At 55.1% G+C, this 24,784-nt stretch overlaps 2 protein-coding genes across 2 annotated transcripts; one reads left to right on the forward strand and one right to left on the reverse strand.

The window, feature by feature from the left end:
* Nucleotides 1–3,924: 3,924 nt before the first annotated feature.
* Nucleotides 3,925–8,799, reverse strand: LOC148595559 (SUN domain-containing protein 3-like). Its single transcript, XM_088520392.1, has 8 exons — nt 8,723–8,799; nt 8,413–8,480; nt 7,855–7,925; nt 6,543–6,627; nt 5,858–5,970; nt 5,108–5,275; nt 4,640–4,726; nt 3,925–4,044 (listed from the first exon to the last, which is right to left on the reverse strand). Exons 1-8 carry the CDS (start codon nt 8,797–8,799, stop codon nt 3,925–3,927), a joined length of 789 nt encoding a protein of 262 aa, XP_088376518.1.
* A 5,198-nt stretch (nt 8,800–13,997) lies between these two features.
* Nucleotides 13,998–22,435, forward strand: LOC148595560 (adenylate cyclase type 10-like). The gene is made up of 15 exons (XM_088520393.1): nt 13,998–14,074; nt 14,530–14,662; nt 15,031–15,090; nt 15,661–15,747; nt 16,148–16,428; nt 16,608–16,756; nt 17,300–17,425; nt 17,679–17,942; nt 18,371–18,694; nt 19,626–19,677; nt 20,049–20,265; nt 20,616–20,723; nt 20,984–21,162; nt 21,612–21,768; nt 22,223–22,435. Exons 1-15 carry the CDS (start codon nt 14,007–14,009, stop codon nt 22,433–22,435), a joined length of 2,418 nt encoding a protein of 805 aa, XP_088376519.1. The 5' UTR covers nt 13,998–14,006.
* Nucleotides 22,436–24,784: the final 2,349 nt, after the last annotated feature.

Here is a 24,784-nt window from a genome sequence, read left to right on the forward strand (position 1 = left end):
GACTTTATTTCACCCAAATGTCAAATTATACAGTTTTTAATTATTTATTTTAATCATGGGACACAGGAGACTAAAAATCCACTAAAATGGCCAGGCAGACTCTCCCTTTAAATAAATTATCTCTATGTCTTAAGCAAATGATTTCTACTCCTCACAATTAAATAGTCTAAGGTTTTTGGAGGGGGGTTCTGGCTTCAAATCCAAAGCTGAAGAATTTCAGTGGCTGAATGTCAGCCAATATCTTCATGGTCATCTCGGCACTAATCCCTGACTATTGCTCTGTAAACAACTAGTGGCTAACAAAGTTTTCTTAACACCCTCAGACTATCACAGGAATAGTCATGATTATTCTCTAATTCTCACCCATCTGAAAACTCTTTAAAGCACCATTTAGTGACATGACTAATCAGCAATCAAGTGAAGGAGAGATCCCAAGAGAGGTCGGAAAAGAGGTAGGATTTTTATACGAGCAGATGACCTTCTCTGGAAAAGTCACCCCACTTCTAGGGTGCTGACATTAAGGTTAATGTAATCACGGTTCCTTTTTAGCATTTCACCTGCAGATTTAACATAGCACCATTCACTGTATATACTATTACACTTCCTTTTTAAAGGTATTAAATGACCAGACATAGGAAACATAGGAATATATTACCTGGTAAAGTAAAATTCCATCTCAAAGGAAAAGGGTGGAAGCATGTCTGAGGACAACGAGGTATCTGAAAGAGATGGAATCATTTCTTCCACTGATGATGAAGCATTTTCATTGAGATATTGTCTTAATGAAGGTTCCTAAGAAAAGAAGGACATTCAAATATATTTATCTGAATCATGTATAGTCAGCTGAGAAGGAATTTCTGCCTGACTGAGGCACTTTGGTTCTAAAATTCTCCTGACTGGTAGAGGGGCAACTAATAGCTGGTAAATGCTGATCCACTTCTGCACCTACAAGCAGCTTTCGGAAAAAACAACACATTAAAAAAAAATCTTTCAAAGTTAGTGTTTCCCCCTCAGCTTTTCTTGTAGATGAGGGAAGCATGAAAACCTGTTCAGCTTCAATACAGAGACAGGGAAAAAACTTCTGCACCTCCATAGGGCACCCAGGTTCAAACACGCCTGACAAACTTTCAAATGAGGAGCGACATTTAAAGGAGGGGTTTGTTTATCAGCACACAACCAATGTAAGCAACTAAAACCCCTCTAGTTCTGCTGTGTGGAAACTGGGCTGCACAACAAGCAGGGCTCCAGGGCAGGGCTCCCCGGAAGAGCAGAGTTTGGGTCTGTATCCGATGGGCCCTCCCTCGCCCCGGCAGTGTGGAACATCCCGTTGGGAAGAGCCCTGCCTGGGAAGAATGCAGGGAGGTGGCAGATTTTGAAAGATGCATTAAAATCAACGAGCTTTTCCACCTGAAATTGTTCACTTAGGAGTGGTAACAGCACTGGGATGTAGACAGCACAGACAGAACTGCGCAAACTGGTGATTCCCAAGGTTTTGCCCTTAGGTTGTTTAAAAAATAATAATAACAAAAAATCTTTAAACATTTTGGGCTATGCAAACGGCTGACGTAATTAAGTACAAAATAAACATGATTTCTAAGCACTGCTTTGCTCTAAAAGCCCCCCAATGGTAACTCTACACTTTTCCCTGGAGCGTGTGTCACACCTAACTCCCATTGCCCACTGGAAAGCAGTTACAGATAAAACACTCCATGTCAAACATTATTTTTGATGTACATAAGCCATTAAAATGATACAAACTCTCCCTGTAAGTGTCACCTTGGTTATCTTAAAAGGTTTCTAAGGTCTTTTCAGGATGATTACTTTTTTTTATTATTTTTTTTCCCTCCCGAGGAATGAAGCTAACCAAAGCAAGCTGTGATCAGGAAGCAAATTACACTGAATTAGGGTACTCAGACCCGCTTTGAAGCATTTCCTGCTGCTGCAGGCAGCTCAGGGACTGCCTATCAGCAGGGATCAGTTCAGGCTGCCTGGAGCTGCCCTCCTTGCGCAGCAAAAATGCATCAGTTTGGGTGATGCTGATGCCCCCTGCACCAGGCAGATGCAGAGCAGGGGCTTTTCTAGCTGCAGCTGCTCGAGCCCTGTGGAAACTTCCTTTAAAGCCTTTGCTTTCCCTCGCGGGCAGCCCTGCCCCGTGGTCCTACAGCCAGAGGGGGCAGGCGAGGGGCTGCCCTGGGGCCGCCACGGCCCCTCTGCGTGCTCTGGGCCGCCCTCCTGCAGCCGCCCGCGCCCTCTGCCGCACTCACCCCCTGCTCCTCCGCTCTCGGCGCCAGCTCCTCCGTGGCGCCATCCAAGGCGGCGGCAGTGGCGGGCCCGGGTGGGCCCAGGTGTGAGGGCCGCCGTGCGGCGGGGGGAACTCATGGTTGGCCTCCTCGCCGCGGTCGCCAGGCAGGGGGTCCCCGCGCGGCGCCGTGTCATGTCCAGTGCGCGGTGGGACCACAGCACCGCCCCGGACCCGAGCCAGAACCGACACCAGCGTGACCCGAAGCGACAGACCAGGCTGCTTAGCTCCTATGGGGAAAAAGAAATCAAGCTTCAATATGTTAAGGTTTATGTAGCAAAGAACTTTTAACTCTGGGGGCTCATCAGGAGGCTTCTCCTGGGACTGCAGGAGCACTGCCATGGGCCTTGTACCCAGACCAAGCACAATGAGCCCCTGCAGCTTGCTTCTTTGAGGCTTTTAATGTGGCGGCCTCTCCTTGAAGGCCAGCACTGTCCCATGCCAGGGGCTGGCACAGCAAATGCTCAACATAGAAGCACACAAAGAGATTGGTCACAAAATGCTCGTCCTGTCAGGCAATACTAAATGACTACAGCATGAACCTGTGCGTCCTGAGTGCTCCCCGAGAGTCACTTCTGGATTCATAGGTGAGAGGGACACGAGCATGTCCTGATGTCCCTCCACAAGGAAAACATATCCTTTTTGCCCAAGGCAACATATGGCACCGCACACCTAAAAAGTCACAGAAAGTCCAAAAAAGAGCTGCAGCCCCAACCACTCACAACTCACTCCTTGCCTCCAGAGGCTAAAGCTTTGCAGGTGAGAGCTGGCAACCAGGCACCCATGAGGAAGAGTTTGTTCCACACCCCATTGGCATTACCACTATCTGTGGCTTCAGGTGATGGGTCCTGAGACAGATGCTTGCCCAAGGATTTCCCATTGACTTCACGCTCTGCACCGAGGGCACGAAGAGCTTGCCCTTTCTAGAGCTGAAAGGCCATTTTTTTTTTTCTCCAGCAAGAGATGCTCCTACAAGAGGGAAGAAGAGCAGTGAGGAGTTTACCACAAGGTTTCCTTTGCCCACAGATGCTCCCTCCAGCATCCTGCACACAGCTCACATGCACTCTTTTCTCTCTACAAGAGAAAGGGCTGCTCCAAGCTTCAACACATTTCCTAGCATGGCGCGGTCCTTTTGTTTTGGGACCAATCCTTGTGGAGCAGGAGTGCAATGAAGAACAAACAGGCGAAGAACAGAACTGCCAGGCAGCAAGACACACAGTCGAAGTCCCCCTTGTAAGTACATTACTCCTATGTTGCTTGGCAGAGGATTTGTTATTGAAGGCTGGAGACGTTTCTTCTTGTCTGCATGAGATTGCTGCATGACACAGCAATCTGGCCATTTCCTGGCCAAGCAAGGAAATGCTGTATTTTCTGCTTTACTGCTTTGCGCGTGTCCACCAAGCTCATGTGTCCTCCAAGCTCATATGGAGAGGCCCCTTCACCTCTCCTCTCAAGCTGCACTCCTGTCCACAGCAAGAACAGACCAAGTGGCGTGTGAAAGGAGGCAACCTGTTCCTTTGGAGAGCACCTAGGAAATGCCCTGCTCCACCCCAAACACAAGAGACACAACATTCTTTCTTTTCTCCTTTTCTTTCTTTTATTCTTTTGAAGAAAAGCCAGCAGCATTAGTGCTGCGATGCTCTTTTTCCATGCACCTGCACTCGATAGATACAGGTGTAGTCTGGATTTCCCCAGTTGCTCTCCACCTGGATTTTTATGTACTGAAATGCTTTGTGATGATGACTCTGCAACAAGAAAGTAAGCAAAAGAAACAGCATTACTGGGACATAAATAGCAACAAGAGCAAGTAGCATAGATCCTTTTTAAGCCACACTTGTGCTCAGGAAATGACACCAACGCTCTCAAGAGAGGGAGCTTCCTACTCCCTCTTGGCCCTCCTTTCCTCGGGCTCGCAAAGACTCCGCTGCAGCTCAAAAGCAAATTCCTGCTCTCAGGAAGGTGGCAAGAGCACCTGTGGAAATCTGAGGCTCAGTGATGCTGCGCACTGTGTTTGCCTGTCAGGCACCCATGTTTCTGGACAAAGCACAGGCTCCCTGCGGGTGAAGCACCACGGACACCACTGGCTCTGCCAAAAGCGATGGGTGCAGCTGGGGAGCTCCGGGGATGTCGGTGCCCATGCCTTGGCCCTGTTTGCCATCTGCTTTTACTTTCCTTAACACAGCCGGCCTCTGCTCAGCCTTTGCAGTGGCACGTGTCCCTCTCGTCTGGGACTCAGCATGCTCTGCCCCTACAGCCACCCAGTGTGGGCCCTCGCTCTGCCACAGACTTGCCCACACAGCCGCCTTCCTCCCCGGTGTTGTGTGCACACCCTTGCCGTACCATCAGTGGGAAGAGCTGCAGGACCTCCCTTTCAATGTCGTAGACGAAGGTGCCGAGCAGAGTGGCGTGTCCTTCGTCGTCCAGTCCCTGCGAGACAAGCACAAGGGCAGCAGGTGAGGCGTGACGCCAGCAAGGGCAAAGACGCAGCACGCTCAGGGCCCGGGATGCCCCATCCCTGCCCTCACCCTCGCTTGCAGCAGCAGCCTGCCCATGGGCTGTGATGCAGCTGCCCCTCTCGAGGGCCTTTTCAGCTGCAGCCCTCCCTTCAGAGGCTTGTCCGCAAAGCGCTGCACCCATCCTGAGAGCCCAAAGGCAGGCCAGGGCTTGAAAGGTGCCCTTAGGACAGTGCCGGGCTCAGCAGGGTGCAGTGCGTAGCCTCTCCTAGCAGGGGGGCAGGGACAAGACAGCCCCTGCTCAGCCCTTTCCCCACAGCCAGCTGGTAGGCGGCTCTGCACGACAGGCCCTTACCGAGACAGCGATGTCTTTGGGGGCACTGCTGACACTCCCAGAGGGTGAATGTGCTTTTGCAATGTGCTGCACAGCCAGAGCAGTGGGCCAGACTGGTTCAGGCAGCCTAATGACCACGTGGCCCTGAGAGCCTTGGAAGGGCCAGCACTGTCCTGGAGTGAGGTCCGTCTGAAAGCAGAAGGCAACAGCAATGAATGGTGAAGGAGTGCCGGCAACAGCACCTGCTCCTGCTCCTGCAGGCAGGAAGACGGCAGCCCTTTGTCGCTGGCTCGTATTGCTGCCCCTCAGTGAAGGCGTGGGTGGGAGGCAAGGGGCAGAAGCAGCAGGCCTTTTTCCCCACCTGCTTAAGTGCACTCTCAGTGTTGCTTACAAAAGGAAGCCGGCTAGGGCATGTAAGAGGGGCTAGTGCACAGCTGACTCCAGGCCCGGGCACAGAAACGTCCTCCAAGGCACTGTCAGAGAGCAGGTAGGCAAGTGGGCAATGTAGGGAGAAACGGCTTCCCCCAGCTGCAAGCCAGGGCCACGAGGCTTGTGGGCACGCTGCGGCCACACAGATGAGTTCATGTGAGTCCTGCCGCAGAGGGGAGCGCTGCTTTCCAGCAAGTCAGCCTTGAGGTGCCAGGAGCACAAGCAATGGCAGGGAGTCGAGCGAGAGTGCTGTACGGAGGGCCAATGCCCTGGGCCTTGCTCTTCTGCCACTTCAGAGGAAGCAACTCGGGCAGCAAGGATGTGGTTTTTCTGCTACAGTACCTTTAGAATAGTCTCGGGAGGGTTGGTGGTGCAGAGGAGCCAAAATACACTGCAGAGCCAATTCTCTGCCAGCGCGGCATTGCTGGAGGTTCTCTGCACATCAATTGTGGCACCTGAAAGGAGACCCATGTGCTCACCGTGGGGCAGCGCACGCCTGGTGCTCAAGGAGTCTTTGTGAGCCTGCGTGCCAGCTGTGCCTGTCACTGTTGCATGCAGTTACATCCCTTGTGAGGGGCTCTGCTGCCTAGGAGAAGGGAGATTCCTTGAGAGCAGCCTCGGCTTCTCTCCCACAGAGGCAGGAAAAGAGAGCTCTGCAGGTGGGGGCAGACAGCGAGGGCTCACCCCAGTGAGAAGGAGAGCAGAGCAAAGCGCAGGGCCTGCTGTGTGGGCAGCAGAGGACAGGGCATCCCTTCCCACTTGATCCTCAGGGCAATGCTGTGCAAACCAGGAGAGCCTCTGTCAGCACAGAAATGTGGCAGGGCGGTGCCAGAGGCAGCAGCAAAGGACGCGAAGGTGGCACAGGGCGGCAGTCCGAGAGCCCGTCGTGACCGCCTGTCTCTTGAGCCCCTTACCATGGCTCACGGCATCGGGGTGGTGCTGCTGAGCAGGGCCTGCAGCACAGCGCCCTTTGGCAAGTGCCATACACGAGCACAGCCCCGGCACCCTTGCCTTCGTGGCGCCATACCTGAGGATTGCAGGGCCCAGTCTGCCATCGGCAAGCCATGTCCTGCGGGCTCCACAACCATGGCCTCCCTCATTTGCTGCACTTGCTGACAAAGACACAAGGGAACACAGAAAAGGACCACGTCAGCAGGCAGTGCTGCACGACTCCTGAGTCCTACCACAGATGTGAGGGGAGAGCCTGTGCCCACAAGGCCAATGCAGACCTTGTGGCTAGAGCCCAAAGGCCCAGGGCTTCCTGAGGAGACGCACGAGCTCTCGGCAAACATGTGCCTGTCTGCAAGCCTTGTGCCCCATAAGCCAGGTCCCCCAGCCGTCTCTCCAGCCTCCTCCAAGCTCAGGCTGCAGATGGACTTAGGCCCTGCCAGGGCCAACTGGGCACACAAGTGTCTCCCCACTGCTCCCGGGGCCAGGCCAGAGCTACAAGCTACGAGCGGCCCATTCTTAAAGCAAGCAACAGAGGCAAGGCTGCTTCTGAACAAGGCCACACAGCAGAGCAAAAGGCAAGAGCAGGTGCCGCTGCAGAAAACTTTGCAGCAGCAGGAGGGCCAGGCATAGGTGCAGGAAAGGCAGGCAGGAAATGCTTCTAGAGCACCCCCATGCATTCAGGTAACTTTCAGAGACTTGGTTTCCTTACATTAAACAGAGTCAGCCCAAGCAAGAAGGTGACAAAGTCTGCCCATGCAAGGCTTCAGGCACAAAATGGAACATCACCTGCTTCAGATGTCCGAGCTGCCTGGTGAGGAGAGACAGCTCCTCCCTGAGAAGCTGCATCTCCCTGTCTTGCTCCTGCAGCCTATTCAGCAAGTCCCTGCAGACAGGAGCAGCAGCTGTTAGCGAGCTTTCACCCCTGCCAGGAGCACATGCGAGCTCGGAGAAGAGGAGAGGGGCCCGTGCATGGTGCCTTTTGTTTTGTGCCCTTTTGATGTTGTGGTGCTCCCCTCCCCTCTCCCTCCAGCCTAAACAAAAGCCAGAGGCAAGGAAAAGAGAGACGGCCTGGGAGGGCAAGCGGCGCACGCTCCGCTGACACTAGTGCGTGCCACGAGTCCTGCGCCAGCAAGTGTCTCACCCGTTGGCCTTTGTGTCCGGTGCCGGTGTAAACAATTTCAGCATCTCCTGGAAGGCAAAAGGTCTCCATGAACAGAAATCCTGGGAGAGCTGTGGGGCTTCACAGGGAGCCTTCAGGAGGAAGGCCCAGCAGAAGCTGTTGCATGCCTTTGGCAGAAGGAAGCTTGCAGAGCTTCACTCTGCAAGTCTCCGGAGCGCTTGGGCCTTGAGTGGTCTTTGCAGGAGGTGCCTGTCCCGCACTGACTGACCTGCGGCTTGTCTTGTGCCCACGTCGTCCAGTCGTGGAGACTCTCAGGACTCACGGGCCAATAAAGAGCAACTGCAATTCGGAGCACCAAAAAATGGTAATGACCTTGGTCATTATCATTAATGGTAATGGTCTTGGTAATGACCACTAGAGTAATGGTAATGGATTGCTAGAGGCCTGGTGCTTTCTGCCAACCATGGGTGCCAAGAGCTTTGCGGTAGGGAGGCGGAAGGGAAATGCTGCAGAGAGAGGCACAGTGGCACATGGGAGACGTGGCTGCAGCCCTGAAGGGTTGGCACAGTCCCCCCGTGTTGCCTAGCTTTGATTTGGACATTCTGAGGCAGGCGTTGGGCCACGCGAGGTTGCACATGCCAACCAAAGAGGGAAGCTGCACAGGAGGAAGGAGCTCTGTGCCCAAGGGGCTGGCGCTTCCTAATACCGAGAGCATCTGGAGCACGGCCTAGCGCAAGGGTGAACCCCTGGCCTGTGGACAGCACGCCTGGAGCTCCCTGGAGTGCAGAACAGCAAAGCTGACAGCTCTTTGCTCACAAAGACTCACCAAGAGCCACAGGGATCAGTGCCATGAGGATTCCAAAGAGCTTCCTCTTCTTGCAGATGGAATTTTGCCTAGAAAAGGGGGAGTTGTGTGGGTTAGGCAAGTTTCAAGCTGTGGGCAAGGGCCCACTCCAGCACACCCCTGCTTTCCGTGAGCTGCCTCCATCAGCACAGGCAGAGCTTGCTGGCAGCAAGGGCTCCAGGGAAAGCGTGGAGAGACATGGACAAGCAGATGGATAGCAGACCAGCTTGCCCTTGAAATCAAAGCAGAGGGCTCTTCTGTGCTCCAGAGGCGCAGAAGAGATGATACTCACATGGCCGAAAGACACGCGACAAGCCAGCTCCATAAAACCGTCAGCAGCACGGCCAGGCGCTCCGGAAGGCGGAACATCCTCCCTGAGGCAGCAAAGCAGAGGGAAGTGAGGTCTGGTTGCTACGGTGCCAGGAGCTGGGTCTCCACGTGAAGCCCTGTGCCCTTGGGAGGAATGTCCTGAGCCCCACTCCGGAGCAGCACTTTGGCTGTGCCACCAGACCGCACAAGGACATGCCATTTGTAGGTAGCATATGTGGTGTCTCCAGAATTCCCACTCTGAACATGACTGCATTGTTATTTGAGGGCCGCTTGGCCTGGGCAAGGTGGGATGGGTTGGACAGACGTGGAGCCTCCCAGAGGGGACCCAAAGCAGCGGCGTAGCCAACTTAGCACTGAGGCAGAGTCAAGCCAAAGGGCTCTGTGGCGCACACTTACCAGCGACACTGCTGGTTTGGTGGCTCCTGGTGGCGGGCAGCTCACCCACCGCACTGGCAACAGCCCTGGTCACCTGGGCCCCCAGCAGCAGCGGAGAGTCCCGCTCAGCTGCGGCTGCCCGTGACTTGGAACGGCATGCTCGCCGCGGGGCAGCCCTTCTTGGGCCCATTGCTGGGCACAGATCGGTAGCTGCCAATCACTTGCTCCTTGCTAGGCAGGGCCTCTTTGCCAATTGGGCAAAAAGACGGCACCCAGAATGCAGAGGAGCACGTCCGCTAGGGCCAGCGAGCCGTGAGGCCACAGCCAGGTCCCTGCAGCGGACTGAGGGCGGCTGTGGCCGTGTGGGCTGATAAAGGGCATCTGGCTGTGAGCTCACAGAAGCCCATGAGGTGGCATCAGTCCTGGTGAGATGACAAACTGGGACATACTCACCCCACGCTGCTGCCCGCGGCCCCACGTCCACCACCATGCAAGACGGCCCCTGAAAGCGCATCACTCCTCTGTTGCTTGGCAGAGGACTTGTTATTGAAGGCTGGGGAGGCTTCTTCTTGTCTGCATGAGATTGCTGCATGAGATTGATTATCTCCTGGTCGAGCAAGGAAACGCTGTATTTTCTGCTTTCCTGCTTTGCGTGTGCCCCCCCTTTCCAAGCTCATACGGAGAGGCCCCTTCACCACTTCTTCCTTTATGCTTGCCCTGCTCAAGCCGCGCTCCCGTCTGCAGCTCTTCCCACTCTAGCAAAGTTTTTTAAAGCCCTGTGGGCAAGACGAACTTGGATCTACCAAGTGAAAAGAGTCTCGGAGATGTGCTTGCTTTCCCTTTCACTAGGAAAGCTGACTTGTTCCCCCTTGAAATCAAATATTTTGGCTTTTCTGGACAAGAAGGGAGAACAAGTACTCACAGGGCAGAGATGCTGCTTGTGAAAAAGCTCTAGAACAATATAAAAATGTGTAAAGGGAGCCGCCCGCACCCTCCCCCCACGCTCACCCGCTGCTCCTTGCTCTCGGCGCCGGCTCCTCCGTGGCGCCATCCGAGGCGGCGGCAGCGGCGGGCCCGGGTGGGCCCAGGCGTGAGGGCCGCTGTGCGGCGGGGGGAACTCATGGTTGGCCTCCTCGCCGTGGTCGCCGCGTCGCGTCCAGCGCGCGATGGGACCACAGCACCGCCCGGCCCTGAGCCAGAACCGACACCAGCGCGACCCGAAGCGACAGACCAGGCTGCTTACCTCCTATGGGGAAAAAGAAATCAAGCTTCAATATGTTAAGGTTTACGTAGCAAAGAACTTTTAACTCTGGGGGCTCATCAGGAGGCTTCTGCTGGGACTGCAAGAGCACTGCCATGGGCTTGTACCCAGACCAAGCACAATGAGCCCCTGCAGCTTGCTTCTTTGAGGCTTTTAATGTGGCGGACTCTCCTTGAAGGCCAGCACTGTCCCATGCCAGGGGCTGGCACAGCAAATGTTCAACATAGAAGCACACAAAGAGATTGGTCACAAAATGCTCGTCCTGTCAGGCAATACTGAATGACTACAGCATGAACCTGTACGTCCTGAGTGCTCCCCGAGAGTCACTTCTGGATTCATAGGTGAGAGGGACACGAGCATGTCCTGATGTCCCTCCACAAGGAAAACATATCCTTTTTGCCCAAGGCAACATATGGCACCGCACACCTAAAAAGTCACAGAAAGTCCAAAAAAGAGCTGCAGCCCCAACCACGCACAACTCACTCCTTGCCTCCAGAGGCTAAAGCTTTGCAAGTGAGAGCTGGCAACCAGGCACCTATAGAGGAATGGTTAGAGAGTTGGGGCCATGCTCTCCTGGAGGGCCTGCACAACCCAGGCGTTCAGGTGGAGACTTGCCCCTGATCTTTCCTTGAGGCGGTAACAAGAGGGAGCTAGACTGCCTAGAGAAGTAAACTGAATGCCTAGGCAACTGCAAATTGGGAGGAGCCCTGTTGTAATCCAAAGCACGGAAACATAACGCCAGCCAATCATATGTATACACAAACGTGGGCTGTAGCCAATAGGGAGCTGTTTGAGGCGGGTGCACACCACGTGGGCAAGCTTAAACTGTATAAAAGTGCTGTTATTGCATTAAATAAACGAGCAAGATTCTTAACTTCCATTGAGTGTACATCTTGACTCCGGCTGACTTCCAACATCTGGCGCCCGAGCAGGGACACTGGAACTACGCTTTAATGCAGCTTGCCTAAGCACTGAGAACCCTTGAATCTGCATCCCGAGGACATCGGTCAAGGAGACAGACGAAGGGTCGGAAGTCAGAGGCAGAAGGTCGGCCCAGATAGAGCACGCAAGAGGCAGAGACCTACTGCGGTAAGACTGCTGAGAAAGGAAAAGAGAAGGGCGAGACAATGGACTGAGAGGTGGCACTCACTTTGCTGGGGCAAATTCTTGCTAAGCGAGAGGCCAGCATGAGTATGAAGAAGCTTTATGAGCTGTGCAAATGGGCACAAGACAAGGGACACTTGCAAAGCCCCAAGCTCCTCCAACATATTCTCTCTAAGAGATGAATTAAGCATGATGAACAGACCCTCTGCAAGCTTTCAATCTGGTGCAGAGAGAATGGGTTCAAAGCCAAGCCCCACCTAGTATTCGATGTGGAAACATGGGAAGACGTGGGGCGGCAGCTTTGGGATCGCATCACCAGCGAGGATAAAAATGTGAGAGACCTGACGACTACATGGAAGTTGGTCTTGTCTATCCTATCGAGCACTTCAGGCACAGGGCCACCGTGGCATTGGAAGATGCTGGTGTTTGAGGAGCAACTTGCGCCTGCTCCATCCGCGCCTCCATTGCCGGACCCTCCACCCGAGAATGAAGAACGGCCTGGCTGGGCCAAAGGCTTACTGGATCATCTTGAGACGCTTAAAAAGGGGACTGAGAGCGGAGGGGAAGCGGATATGGTAAAAGAAACTTGCTTTGATATGGGAGAAACAAGTGAGTGGGGAGTCATACATGTCATTCCTTGATCGCTTAAAGGAAGCCTTAGTGTGTGTCTCCCTGACACCTCAGGCAAGGGAGGCTATATTGATGTAATGAATATGTCATGCTCTTAAAGCAGATTGTTAGTTATACCCAAGTTAAGAGTTGTTGGCTTTGTGGAACAGGAGACCAATGTGACAACTTGTTAAGTGGATGGGGAATTTCAGGATGGTTACAATTGTTAATCCGAAGTGCAGGGATGGTGGTGTTGATATTGTGTTTTGTTGATGTTGTGTTAATTGTATCTTGCTTGTTGAAATGTATGTCTAATACGATTGAAAAGGCCTTAGGGAAGGGTTGGCTGGCTGAAGAACAAAAAGGGGACAGGGTTACTGTAGGTCATGAGCTGCAGAAAAGAGGAAGCAGCAAGGAACGAAACTGAAAGCAAGTTTGGGGAGGTGTGGCTTATGTACAGGCCAATCAAATAAACGCGTGAGCGGCTAGCAACAACCAATCCCGTGCGTCACATTGCGCAAAGACAGCTGTGTGTAACCAATCACAAGCGGCGGAGCGGCAGGGAGCAGCCTGTGGCCCGTGTCTGCTGGGCCAGGCCAAGGGCTGGGCCTGTGGTCTAGCGGGGATGGCAGAGCAGAGCGGGGGCACTGTAGTGGGGGGAATGGGGCCTTGCTGCCCTTTGGGCTGTGCTCCCAGGGGTCGGGGGCTTGCCTGTGCTGCAGGCCAGGCAGCCGTTGGCCCTGGAGGCTGCAGTGGGTTGGGCTCCTAAGCATGTCGATGTGCGCTCTCTCTCTGTGGCAGTCATCGGCCAGAAGGTGAACTTGGCAGCCCGGCTGATGGAGTGCTATCCTGGGGTAGTGTCGTGCGACACAGCGACCTACGCTGCCTCTCAGCTGCCCCATAGCTGCTTCAAGGAGCTGCCCGAGGTGAAGATGAAGGGCGTTGTTGATCCTGGCCCCATCCGTCAATATCTGGGCATCTCGGAGGAGCTGTGAGTGTCCTTGTTGAGCAGGCTGCTTGGGGGCACGTGGAGCCATGGGTCAACTCTTGGTCAGCACAGAGCAGCTGTGCAGAAAGAGAGCAAGCTGGGCCCTGCCTGGGCCTCCGTCCCTGGGGTTGAGAACATGGAAAGCCAGGGCAAGGCTCTGCTTTTGGCCTGCCTACCCATGGGTCTCCTGCTCTTAGGAGACTAGGAGTGATGCCGTAGGGATGGAGAAGGCTGGTGGGTGTCTGTAGGCACACAGGGCCTTGCAGCCCCTCTCCAGGTAGCAGGTGCTTTCCACCTGTTGTGCTTGCTGCATTTGAATGTTATCCTGGCTTGAACAGATAGTTTTTTTTTCTTGTTCGTCTTCACCTTTGCAGCATCTGCTGTAAGGCCCTGCTTCTCCAAGTTGCTCCTTGTGAGCAGAGTCCAGGGAAGCAGTTGGCAGGAACAACTGCTGGAGTGTGGGCAGCACACGAGGCCACTGCAAAGAAGAGTGGGCACCCAAGGGCACACCCACAGCTCCATGCATGACACTACACCCTCCAGCTTCTGCCTACTGAATTGACTTTATTTTTTCTCTTTCTCCTGCTAGCATGTTTGGCATGGAGCTCAAAAAGGAGAGGCCCAAGAATTCCCCCTTGCTCAGTAGGTAGAGAACACCTTGGTCTCCTGAACGCCCATCTCCTGCCCTTGAGACCAGCTAGTCCCACAGAGGAAATGGGGAGGCAGGGAGGGAGGGCATGTGCCATGGTGGCAAGAGGGAAGGGTGCCAATGGTTCTTTGCTTTTGAGCTTGCTGCAACTGCCTGCTCTCTTGCTTGCCTTTGCAGGCCGGGAGGAGATTGCCCTCTTTCGAAGCTATGTGCAAGGCTACGTGGCTAGGAAGGAAAGCTGAATCCTGGCACTTGAGGGCATGAAAGGCTCTGGAAAGAGCCATTTACTCGCTGACCTTGCCAATTTAAGTCGGGCTGCTGGGCACAGGTGAGTGCTGTTGAGCAGTGTGGGTGCATTGCCTCCCCTGCCTTCCTACTGATACTCAGAGGATCCTCAAGGTCCCCTGCCAGTGTGCCTGGCCCTTGGGCTCTAGCAGCCCTCATAAGGCAACGTCTCCATGCGCCTGGGAGCAGAGCAGCCGCGTGCTCCCCTCCTAGGTCTAGAGGCCTTCTGCAGCCCCTGCTGTTGAGCTTTGGGCCAGGCACAAAGCGAAGTAGAGCCTGAGCCCATGGCATTTCCTGCAGCTGCAGATTGAAGGGAAGAAGCCCAAGTGGCCTGCCTGACAAATGCTGCAAGCACTGAGGGGCTGGCCTGGGGCTGTATGTCCAGAGTGCCCTTGTTCTCAGCCCCACATTGTGCCTCTCCCTAAGAGTGTTGCTTTAGAGGTCTGGGACTCTTGGGGGCCTGTCTGAATCTCGGTGCCTTTTGCTTTTGCACGGCAGGGTAGTGGCTGTGGAGCTGACGGAGCTCAGCCTGAAGCAGGACTACTCCGTCGTACGAGTGATGCTGGCCATGGCAATGGGTCTGCAGGCCTGCAAATCCTGCAGCGCCAGGCAACTCGTACTGCAGGAGAATGTGGAAGAGTGGCTGGCTGATCAGGGACATCTTGGGATACACAACCCGTGCCTTGTCAAGTAATGTACAGGGGGGTGGCAATGACCTGTGCTTGACCAAGGTGAAATAAGGAAGCTGCTGTTTCTAAGCAAGCAACTTGCTGAAACTTGCCCGTACCGGTTAAGGAAGGAGGCTTGTGATTGCGCCATGCAAATGCAGCCTAGCAATCTGCTAAGCAACAGCCAACAGCCAATCCTGTGAGCTTGGGAAAGCCCCTGGATACCTGTAGGGTATAAATGTTCACATACCTGGGTTAATAAACGGAGCAAGATGGAAAACTCACACTGAGTCTGCATCTTGTAATCCGGGTCGATCTCCTTCAGGAGAAGCTCAAAGGAGTCCTGGAAGAGAGCAGCTACTGCCTCCTCAATGCCCCTTTCCTGCTGAAGGTGAGAGCGAGAGCCCTCTCTGGCCAGGGCCAAGGTCTGCTTGTGAGACGTCCCACGGCAGTGGTAATTTGGCTGCTCTCCTAAGCAGTGGCCTTAGCTTCTGGTGGAAGAGCCGGGGGATAGCACACAGCTGGTGTAGTCCCAGCGTGCAGCTCCCTGTTTGGAGTGAGTTCAAGTGCCAGGCTGCTGCTGGCAGTTCAGCGGCCTGGAAAGGCCATTGCAGAGAGGTTCTGAGATGGGGCTTATGAGCTACTGCTGAGCTCGCCACTGCCTGAGCGCTCTACCCCATCCCAGAATACCCACTGTGAGGAAACAAGCTCTTCTCCTCTTGCCACCCTCTGCCTTCCTCCCTCACCTCCAACACACTGGCTAGAAGCCCTCTGCCAGAGAGCCTCAGCAGGAGCTCTTCTGTAGGCTCAAGCTGGCGTCCACACTGTCTCCTCCCCATTGTGTGGAGGAGAGCTAAGAGGCTGAGGGCAGCACCGTTTTGTTCGGTTGGGCTTGCGTGCTGGGTTGTCTTGCTGAAATGCCCTGAAAGGCTGTTTCTCTGTTCCTGTGCTTTTTGGCCAGTTCCCCGTCTCAGAGAAGGTTTCACAGATGAGCGGCGCTCAAAGGGCAGTAGAAGAGGAGCTGGCTTTTAAGAAAGTACTGCAGAAGGTGAGCAATTCTCTCCCTCATGGACCAGAGAAGGAAAGCAAGCCAACAGGTTGAGGGTTCTGCAGCAGAGTGCTGGGAGGTGGCAGGAGGATGATGTACTGGAGTCATTGCCCATCAGAGGCTAAACGTCCCGTGCCAACCCCCGGGTAACTTTCCTCCTGTCAAGACAGAGGACTCGTAGTCAGGAGGAGGAATGGAGTCTTTCTGCATCCCCTTGTCCGAGAGACCTTCAAGTCCCAGAGAAAGAAAGAGTTGGGGAGATACTGAACTGCTAAGTAGCTAGGGAGAGGAAAGAGGCTGCAGAGCATTCTCTGTCTGGAGAGGGGCTGGCCAAAGTCCCTCACAGTGAAGATGCATGAGAATTGCTCAGAATCCAGCTCGAATAACCTGTTTGTTTCAGACTTTTGAAGACAACATCCTCTTTCTCGTTGACAACGCGCACCACATCGACTCTTCCTCCTGGGCTGTTACGTCACAAGTGCTCAGAGACGTCCCAAGCTTTATGGTCATGGGCTTTGCTCCTGGTCCCTGCAGAGGACAGAGGCTCTGCAAAGCTGCAGCAGACGTCATGAAGTTGCAGCAAACAACCTATATTCATCTGGAGGAGCTGAACCCTGCAACAGTCGTGCAGAAAGCCTGCCAGTACCTCGGAGTGGTCAGTGTGCCCCATGACCTAGAGATGTAAGTGGCAGGCAGGGCTGCTGAGCTCTGTTTTTCTGTGGCTTTCAGCAAGCGCTGTGTCTTCAGGACAGCTCACGTGCCAAAGGCAGGGGGAGTCGCGGCTGGTGAAGAGGCTGCTCTGAGGAGGGTCCTGCCTTCCTTTGCCTGTGTCACTCCCGGCTGCATCTGCTCCTTTCCAGGTTCCTGATGCAGAGAAGCAGTGGGATGCCCTACTACGGTGAGGAACTGCTGCGCTACCTCCACGAGCACAACATGCTCTTGCTCCATCCACTACGGAAGGATGATGGAACAGAGGCCAAGTGGGAGACCCTCTTCAATAAGCACCTTTGTGGCTGACTGCCTAGTTGGTGTGGTCCATCTTCCACCACCCCTTCTTGTCATTGTGTTCCCCTGTGAGTTTGGCGTGGCCAGATGGAGCAGCAGTCCAGAGCCTGATCTCCATCAGGTGTGGATTCCTGTGTGCCTTGCTGCTGCAATAGGCCAAGCACATGCTGGGGACTGGGGTGGCTTTGTGAGGGCCAGCAGCAATGCAGATTTGGAAGAAAATGACAAACAGGGAGAAGAGGTGCTCCCTGGCACTAAGCTAAGCCCTGCTGTGGTCAGGAATGAGCATGAGCTGAGGTGGTTCATACCTGGAGCAGTGCTGCGAGTCCCGTGGCTGCAGTTTCCCTTGTCTGCAGCCCTGCAGCCAAACATGGCAGGATTCATCCTGCTGCCGTGAGGCCCCAGCTGCTCTAAGCCCTGCTGGGGGTGAATGCGAAAGAGAGGAGGATGGAGGGAGGGAAGATCAGTAATGCTCTCAAGCTCAGGCTGTGGGACGAAGGATCTCCCTAGTGGTAACCGCGTTATCCTGCTGTTTTGCTCTGCTCAGCTTCTGTGATGGAGCCTCCTTGTGTCGGCCCATCCAGAAGGTCCAGCATGCGCCAGGACTGCAGGGTGTGCACCGTCAAAGCTGATGTGAACCTGCAGCACACTGTGCTTCCGCCCACCCTGAAAGGTGAGGGGCTGAGCCCTGCTGTACCTGCAGCATTCGCTCGGGGGTTTCTGCTTTCCCCAGACCCTGCTCCGTGTGATTGCACGGGAGATGCGCCATGTTCAAGATGTGTGCCCTGCATTGCCCTTGCCCAATGGGTTCGGTCCCAAGGAAGCAAGGCTAAATGCCAGCGCTTCCTGCGTTAAAGAGAATGAGGCCTCGCTGGCCTCAGCCTGGGGAGAGGGCAAGAGACAGATGTGTGTCCTGTTTTTGTCAGGGATTGCACTGACTGAGCTGGACAGCATGAATTTCTCAGAACGGATGGTTCTGAAGTGTGCAGCCATCATTGGGTCGATGTTCACCACAGAGCTGCTGTTCCACATCCTTCCCAAGTGGACCAGGGCCAACATGAACCAGATACTGACCATCTTGGTGAAAAGCAACATCTTGAGGTGGCAGAATGCCAAAACGGTGGCAGAAGACAGCAGTGTTTCCCTCAAGTGGTCTGCCAGAACTCAGGAGGAAGAGAAAGGCAAGTGGTGTTAAGAGGAGCCCGGGAGCACCATGGGCTTCTGCTGCTCCTGGTACTGCTCCTGCTGGTGCTCCCCAGGGCCCTGTGCACTGCCCCTGTGGCCGTGTGTTATGGCCAGGGCAGCCTCACCGTTGGGGGTGGGCTGGGATGGGGAGTGTAGTAGGTAGGGACTGCCCTTCAGAGACTGCAAAGCAGGAGCTGGCTGTGGCTTCCTTGTGCTGCCGGTTGCAGTGCCTCTGACTGCTCTCTTGTTAGGAGGCAGAGCAGAGCAGTCATGCTAGTCTCAGTGAGGCAAGGGGGCCCTTTTGCTCAAGTGCGATGAGGCTCTGAGTGCAGGAGCGCTGCTTTCCTGCCAAGGATCCCCGCCGAGGGCTCCCCGTCCTTCATGCGCTGGCTGTGATGGCCCTGAGCTGTGGCCCCAGCTCTGGCTGTTGCAGCACCCCGTTGCCTTTCAGAGGAGCAGCAGAGCGAGGAGCTGCAGGCCGACGTCCTGGCCTTCCGCGCGCCGCTGCTGCGGGAGGCCACCTACGAGCTGTGGCCCAAGGCGCAGAGGGCGGCCATGCACCGCAAGTGCGCAGCCTTCCTGGAGGAGCAGGCGCACAAGTGCCAGTGCTGCGGCGGAGGGGACTTTGTGGCCTTCCACCGCTTGGCTGTCAGCAGCACCCAGGAGGGAGAGAGCTGGGACAACGATGCTGGCAAAGGCTGCTCGGCCAGCTGGACAAACACGGAGACCGTGGGGGATGAGTTCCCTGCCACTACGGGTATGCTGCCTGCGTGCTCTGCAGCCTGGGCCTTCCCTTGGTGCTTGCACTATTCCTGGGGGTGCTCCTCTGTCTCCAGGCCTGTCTTCAGAAGCAATTCTCTGAAACCCAGGAGCGCTTTCAGTGCAGTGCAGATGCTTTCCCAAGAGAAGCTGAGTCCTCCCCTGAGCACAGCTGCACAGCTCAAGGCATGCTGTGCACAGAGCATAGAGCGTCTGTCCCCTTGAGCACCTTCCTGCCTTTCCCTGGAATCACCAGAGAGAAGCCCCTCTCCTGGCAGTGACGAGAGCCTTGGGGTGCATCCTGCAGCCCAGCAGGTCAAGGTGCATTTCCTGGTGGGCGTGCTACCCTTGCCCAAAACATAACACACCTGCAGAGAAGGGAGATCTTGGGGAAAAACGGCCAGGAAAAGAGGTGCCGCCCATGCCTTGGCCCTGTTGTCTTGCTGACAGAGTATGCAAGATGCAACTTGTGCCCCTTGAGAACTGAGGGGATATTTAACTGATGTGTGGTCGGTTCTATAGATATAGCAATATGGCTTCGTGCTTGACATAAGCTGACTTGACCTGACTTAGGCTTAGGGCCTGGCGCTCGGAAGATCTCGTGATGTTACGGAAAGCAAAGGGTTAACAGAAATTAAGGCGAGTCAGTTGTCTTACTTTGAAGAATCAGTACCTAGCCATGTGGGGTGGCATTGTTGCTGATTGGTGGCAGAGCAAGCTTCCGCATTCCAAAGGAGTATAAATGTAGTGAGCAGTAAACAACAAATGGCACTCCAACCATATTGGTGTTACGGGGTTTGTCCCCTAGCGGGGTAGGATGGCCCCGGAGAGCCTGACCTCTGGGTGAACACGTTTGTTGCTGGAGCCCGAAGATGGCTACTAGCTGAGACGGAAGACAGCGGCCGGCAACCCTCATGCTTTGTTTGCAGATCCTGCAGAAGCCAAGCAGAATAAAATGAGCTTCTGGATTGAGACCTTACGGTGAGGAGAGAAGCATTTGATTATTAGTGGAAGTCAGTGGCCTCAGGGTCTCCAGCGGGGCATTGGAGTTCCCAGGTTTGCCTACTGCCTGTGACCCCAGCCGAGGAAAGGGCCGGCCTGCTGGGTGGGAGCTGGGATGCGATGGCTTGAGGAAGCCGGGGGGATCACAGTGAGGACTGTCCCATTGCGGTGCAGCAGCCCTGGCATGCTAGGGCTTTCTGGCTGTAAGAGAGCCCTGCTGCAAGCTGGGCATTGCAGTGCTAGAATGCGAGTGCCAGGTGCGCTAGGAGGTGCTCTTCCTCGAGGCAGGCAGAGCAGGGCAGATGGTGCTAGTGTGTCTCCTCTTCCTCTGTGATCTTGTCTCCAAACAGAGCCACAGAACAGTTTATGGCCAGGACAGAGCAGACGGTGCCCAACAAGACCAAAGGGATGCCCGGTCCCGCCTGCTCCTGTGAATGCAAGGCCACTGTGGACTTGGTGCTGGTGCCCTTGGCTCACCACCACCTGGAAATGGGCAATGATGCCAGGGCAATTTATGATCTGCTGCAGAGTGCAGCTGGCTACTTGCACGTCTCCAACAACTACCTGGTGAGCCGGCCTGCTTGCCAGAGCCCCCTGCACATGGAGTCCTCCCAGTTGCCTTGCCTGGGCAAGCCCATTTCCCCCTTGAGAAAGGACAGGCCTCTGTGGCACCTGGGCATGAACGACTGTGCTCAGGCCCAGGCTCTTCCTCCTGCTTGCCTCTCCTGTGGCAAGAGAAGCAGAACATCGGCACGAGGTGCACCTGCAAGGAGTGCTGTGCTGTGTGTGAGGGTGGGCATTGCCGGGGCAGAGGTGACCCGTCCTCAGAGTGATGCGGGAGGCAAGCGGGTGGCAGTGGTGGGCTTCATGCAGGATCCGCACCGACGCTCACCTGCTCTCTGTGTGCTTGTCCAAAGGCCTTCACCAGCCTGAAGAAAGCTGAGGCCCTGACGAGCTCCTTGAGTAAGGAAGGCAAGGGGCTGGCCAGCTTTGAAGAAGCCGCCTTCCTCAGCCTGAAAGGGGAGGTAAAGTGACAGGGAGGACCTGAGGGCTCTGTTGGCGGGAGGACTTGCACAGTCTCCTGGGGGCCCTGGGGTGGTTGTGGGGACATTCCTGGCATTTGGAGGCAAGGGCGGCTGCTCTGCACAGCATCTTCTGTGAGCCCTTTGCCCTCCAGCCAAAGGCCGTCAAGGCCCGTGGCCCTGAATCAGTCAGAGACTTGAAATTTGGTGTGTCCTCAGTGGGAGCCCTTTGGGACTGCCTTTACAGCCCTTCTGCCATGCAGGTCTGCTACAATATGGGGTGCATGGACCTGGCAGAGAAGACCATCAGAAAGGCACTGAGCCTGCTGAAGAGGAAATTCCCAGTCACCTCAGCTGGTGTCTTTTTCAAGTTTCTGCTGGAGAAGTCGCCCCATGGCTCTTATAGGAAGAGCAGAGACTCCTCCAGCTCTCAAGAAGCAGGGTAAGACCCTGGCGGGAAAGGGAAGGCAAGAACGAGCCATTTCCGTGCTGGCCTGAGGTCCTTGGCCCACACCTGCCTCAGCTTCACTGCAGAGCGTAGCTCTTAGCACGGGGAAAGGTGCAGAAGGCCCTGGAGGCTGATGGATGGTGAGGTGGCCTGTGCTGGGTGTTCGGGATGGTGTGGGTGAGAGCAGGGAGCTGTTAGCAGGCGTGGAGGCTGTGAAGGCAGTAGCCAGGCACCAGGCTGCCATGCAGCAGCCCTTTTGCTCCCTGGGCTGTGCTGCCAGCACGTCATTGTGAGCAGTCATCTTTCCCTGGTGCTGCTTCTTGCCCCTGTCCCACGAGCCCTGCCTGCCTGAGCAGCCTCCTGCGCTCCCCGGCTGCCCCTGGCCCCCTCACTCAGCCCCCTGTAGCTCGTGGCTGGGCCCAGCAGCTTCTCCTGTGCGGCAGGAGGGAGAGGCTCCCCTGGCTGTTCCGGCAGAGCCGCTGCCTTGCCCTCCTGCGGCAGCTCTTCAGCCAGCGGAACACGTCCAGCAGGCAGAGGCTCTCGTGCCTGGCAGCGCGCATGAAGCTCCGCGCGGACGTGGAGTCTGCGCACGCGAGTCACGTGAGTGCCTGCTCTCTGCAGCAGCAGCAGACGCGTTTCTGACACAGCTCCTTTGCCCTGGCTGGCAAGAGGAGGCCAAATGCCACAGGGATGGTCACATGCTTGAGCTTTTCTTTGCAAGCCTTCAGGAGGCGTGGGTGTTGTTGGTTTGGGTTGCTCCTCCCATGGGATTGCTTTCCTGATTGTAACCAGTTTCTATACTGTGGGATTTCCTTGTGACCATTTTTATAAACCTCTTCTTTAGAAGCACTCTGTGGCCCTTGTCGTGACATGGCCACAATCAGAAGAGCATAAGAAGAGTTGGTCATCTGAAACCAACTCTTGGGTGAGAGGCTTGCGAGTAAAAGAGAAGAGGGAAAGTGCCCATTGGGTTCATGGCCTGTGTTCCCTAGGCCAGAGAATCCCCTTGGGGAGATTTAGTGTTTTGCACACTCACCTCTTTGGACCATTTCAGATCCTGTGGTCCTACATGGAGCACGCGCAGCACTGCCAGGAGCTGGGCAGCATGGATGAGTGGCTGCAGTACGGGTGGGCGGCCGTGCGGCTCAGCGCTGACGTGGAGCCTTTTGAAGGAGGGGTGCTCAGTGCTGCGGAAAGGGCCCAGGCCCTGTCCCATCTGAACCTCAGCCTGGGAAATCTGCCCCTCTCTGTCACCGTCGGTAGGTAGTGCCCGCACTCCCTGTGAGAAGAGCTCTCTGCAGAGAGAACTGTGGGTTTTTCATGGCCCTCGTCCTGCATCCAACAAGGTGGCTGTCCCTGGGGATGAAAGGGACTGGTGGGGAGAGGCTGTGCACTGGGAGCAAGGTGGCCAGGAGAGGGCCCAGAAGAGAGCCAATTCCTGCTTGTCTCTACACAATGTGTGCCTGTTTCGCTGTATTTTTGCGAGGCTTGAGCAGTGGGACAGCTTCCAGCAGCCCTTTGAAAAGGCAGGCGACAGAGAGGCCCCTGACAGGAGCCAGAGCGCCCGCGAGGGCAGCGGTGGCTCTTGGCTGCGGGAGGTGTTTGGAGGAGACTCCTGGCTCTGGCGGCCACAGGCAGCAGCAGGGATGTGCTGGGCTTGGCACCCGCCATGGTGTTTTCCTCCATCCCATCGGGGCAGCTGCCGGGTTGGGAGCAGCCACATGTGCCCTCTGCAAGGAGAGGCGCCCTGATGGCACCACGGGCACCAGGGGAACAACAGGCAGTGGGAAACACTTCCTAGAGGCTGAGAACAGGAGCTTCTTTTCCATGAGTGGGGCCAAACTGTTGCCCAGAGACATAGAGAGATGCTCAGAGTTCCCTCATTGGAGATAACCCAGACTTGCCTGGAAAAGGCTCCAAGATGGTTCCTGTGCTGGGAGCTGCCTTGCGCAGGGCACTGGACACCGTATTGCAGGCTCAAGGAATCTGCTCTCCTGAGGCAGGCTCCACAGATCCTGTGCTTTTAAACGTGCTCAGAAAGGTTCCTTGGTCTGTGCTACCTGAGCTAGAGATGCTCTGTCAGGAAAGAGCAGACGTGCCCTTAACACCTTCCTTCCTTCCGGAGGGCTTTAGCTGGGAGCCTTGTCCTTGCCAGGCTCTAGAACTGTGACTCATGCCAGGATTTTTGTATCCCATGAATATTTCCCAGCTTTCCTTCATCTGATCCCGAGGAAAGCCATTTCTCAGCTTGTGCCTTACCTGATCCCGGGAATTCTCCTTGACACCTCTAGGTCGTGTTTGTTCCTGGATATAGTTCCAGGCACCCTGGATTCTCCTGGCACCCTGCCTGTCTTTGGGATCTGTAGAGCCCCGGCACCCTGGATCTGCCGCACTTTGACCCCAGGCACCTCAGGACAGGCCCCCACACTGCAGTGCTGCTGTGCAGCCTCCCGCATGGAGCCCGTGAGGCACTGCCGGCCTCAGGAGCTGCATTTCGGCTTGGTCACAAGTTGGGGAGATGACCGTCTCCCAGCTCCCCAGCTACTGAAGCTTGTGAGCATCTCCACAAGCAACATCCCTCTCCTCCATGTCCTTGCACAGTCCAGGGGCAAATCGTGCAGAAGGGAGACCCTGTCCTCCTTGAATGCTGTCAGAGCTGCAGCTTTGCAAGCCACTGCAAAGGGCAGCAGGACCTTTGCTCATTTCTTTGGGTTGCTTATTTGGCCTCTAGCACCCTGCCTATGGCACAGGGGGCTGCACTTTACACCTGGGGTCTCTCCCCTTTCTCTCCCCTTTCTCCTGTGTGTGTGCTCAGTTTCCTCTGTGCACCAGGATCATGGGAAATACTGGTTTGGGCGAGTTTCCTTGAAGCTGTGACAAGTTGTGGAGCTGAAGGCCTCATGGAGGGAATTCTGGCACACGGCTGTTTCCCCACGCTCCCTCTTGCTCCCAGTCTGAGAGCTCCAAAAGGTCTCCAGGAAGAGCAGAACTTTTGGTGTTTGTTGGTTGGGTTTCCTTTGACATCCCCAAGTCCTGCCTGGGTCACTCTGAGCAGCCAAGGAAATCTTTCTTCTCTAGGGTCCTACATCAGAGGTTTCTCCCTACTTTTGCACAGAAGCGCAGGTGACTCCAGGATCCCCATGAAGAGCATTTGCCCACATCAGGGCCCAGGACTCCCAGGAGCTGGTGGCTCTCCCAGTCACATATGTCCTACTTAAGCTGACAAATTCTAACATCACCTTTCATCTACCCTCCCTAAACCTTTCCAATTAGCCGTGCAAGACTTGAAGAACATGATAGGAGGAAACACAGTTTGTCAGAGCTTTTTTGCTTTTTAATGAGCCCTATGGCATATTTTATGCTGAGTCCATGAACCTCTCTTGCTGAGAGGAGAATGAACAAAACATTCAAGAATTCAAAGTCAGGTGTTGACTCCTCCAGGGCAGCGTGTTGCACCACAGTACTAGCCTTCAAGTGACATTTCTTCATCGTAATGTTCAGTCTGAACTTTCCAAGCTGTTTTATTATTTTTTTTCCAGACATTTTCCAAACTGCTTCCCACTATCAAGGAAATCTCTTGGCCATCCCACAGTGTTGGGAACAATATAACCCTGCC

Source organism: Tinamus guttatus, unplaced genomic scaffold (genome assembly GCF_059628265.1).
Source record: "Tinamus guttatus ecotype Peru unplaced genomic scaffold, ASM5962826v1 Tinamus_guttatus_pri_ptg000087l, whole genome shotgun sequence".
Classification (NCBI taxonomy): Eukaryota; Metazoa; Chordata; class Aves; order Tinamiformes; family Tinamidae; genus Tinamus; species Tinamus guttatus.

Coding starts and splice junctions, on each gene's coding strand:
- LOC148595560 (XM_088520393.1), top strand. CDS start 14,007: ATGAAAGGCTCTGGAAAGAGCCATTTACTCGCTGACCTTGCCAATTTA. Junction 18,695..19,625: donor TGAGTTCCCTGCCACTACGG/GTATGCTGCCTG, acceptor CTTTGTTTGCAG/ATCCTGCAGAAGCCAAGCAG. Junction 21,769..22,222: donor AGTCTGCGCACGCGAGTCAC/GTGAGTGCCTGC, acceptor GGACCATTTCAG/ATCCTGTGGTCCTACATGGA.
- LOC148595559 (XM_088520392.1), bottom strand. CDS start 8,799: ATGTTCCGCCTTCCGGAGCGCCTGGCCGTGCTGCTGACGGTTTTATGG. Junction 7,926..8,412: donor ACTGATCCCTGTGGCTCTTG/GTGAGTCTTTGT, acceptor TCCGAATTGCAG/TTGCTCTTTATTGGCCCGTG. Junction 4,727..5,107: donor CCAAAGACATCGCTGTCTCG/GTAAGGGCCTGT, acceptor CTTGTCTCGCAG/GGACTGGACGACGAAGGACA.